At 47.8% G+C, this 1049-nt stretch overlaps 1 protein-coding gene across 2 annotated transcripts in view; it reads left to right on the top strand.

The window, feature by feature from the left end:
- The window catches only part of mxd1 (MAX dimerization protein 1), a 17522-nt gene that overhangs the window by 8475 nt on the left and 7998 nt on the right, over positions 1 to 1049 (top strand). Inside the window, exon 3 of one of the 2 annotated variants that reach the window (XM_023397720.2) lies at positions 968 to 997. The exons of the other annotated variant lie outside the window; for it this stretch is intronic. Coding sequence (XP_023253488.1) covers positions 968 to 997 — 30 coding nt within the window. The remainder of the gene's footprint in view (positions 1 to 967; positions 998 to 1049) is intronic. 2 annotated transcript variants of the gene reach the window in all.

Genomic DNA, 1049 nt, shown 5'->3' with positions numbered 1-1049 from the left:
ACACACACACACACACACACACACACACACACACACACACACACACACACACAGAGGCAAGAGATCCGTTGCTGCTCAGAGCTTGTGACTGAGGATAGTAGAGGACAGTATTTCTAAGTGTAGTCTAGAAAGTAACCTGTCAAACATGGAGGTGGAGCAAGATGTGTGTGTGTCTCTCTCTCTCTCTCTCTCTCTCTCTCTCTGTGTGAGTGAGAGTCCTGTGAGAGAATCTTGGCCGTGGCATGGTGACAGCCTCGGGCCTAGCAGAGTTGAAGGAGCACAGGCTATTTTGGGATCTGAGGTGGGGGATCAGGGGGTCAGGTGGAGGTAGAGGAGAGTTCAGCAATGCAGAGGGGATCTTCTTCTCTGCTTTCTGTCCCTCCGTCCACCCAATCTCACCACCTACCTACCCTTTTTCACACAGGTCAGACCAGCACATTCTGTCCAAAATCTACACTTGACCCTTTTCTTAACCCTCTGTGTGTGTGTGTGTGTGTGTGTGTGTGTGCTGCTTTAACACTGCAGTGCAGGAGTCGTACGGCCACCATAGCTCAGTTTACCCTCAGCACTGTGTCTTTCCCCACCCCCAGCCCATTCAGTACATGCACGATGGATAACCAGGCAGTATGAAGGGGTATAGTCCTGCCTCTTGTTTCTGGTTACTGTTACTATGTTTACCTCCGGCCTCCTCATCACATATCTGACTGTGGTCCTTTTTAAAGAAAAAAAGAGCAAGTTTCCTCTGTAGAAGGAGCCTTTTCCTCTTTTTCCTAGAATCTCATTTTGTCATCCGCTCTGCTCATAAACTCCCACACAGCCTCTTCTGTCTCTCTCTCACTCCCCTGCAGTAAGGCCTTGGACTGCAGTGACGGCACACACAGAGGGGAAATCTTCCCCTGTTCAATCACTCACTCTGTTATTATGTGTGCTGTCATTTCCTCATATATGTTTTGTTTTATCTCCACAGGTCTACGCACAATGAAATGGAAAAAAACAGGTATGTAAAATTTCATTTGTGTTCATTTCGTTTGTGTTGGTGCTGTTCCTCA

This window comes from Seriola lalandi, unplaced genomic scaffold (assembly GCF_002814215.2).
Source record: "Seriola lalandi dorsalis isolate HSWRI2012SDOR001 ecotype SW California unplaced genomic scaffold, Sedor1 jcf7180002054883, whole genome shotgun sequence".
Lineage (NCBI taxonomy): Eukaryota > Metazoa > Chordata > Actinopteri > Carangiformes > Carangidae > Seriola > Seriola lalandi.
Note: the sequence above shows the minus strand (reverse complement) of the source record. Positions and strands in the feature narration are given on the sequence as shown.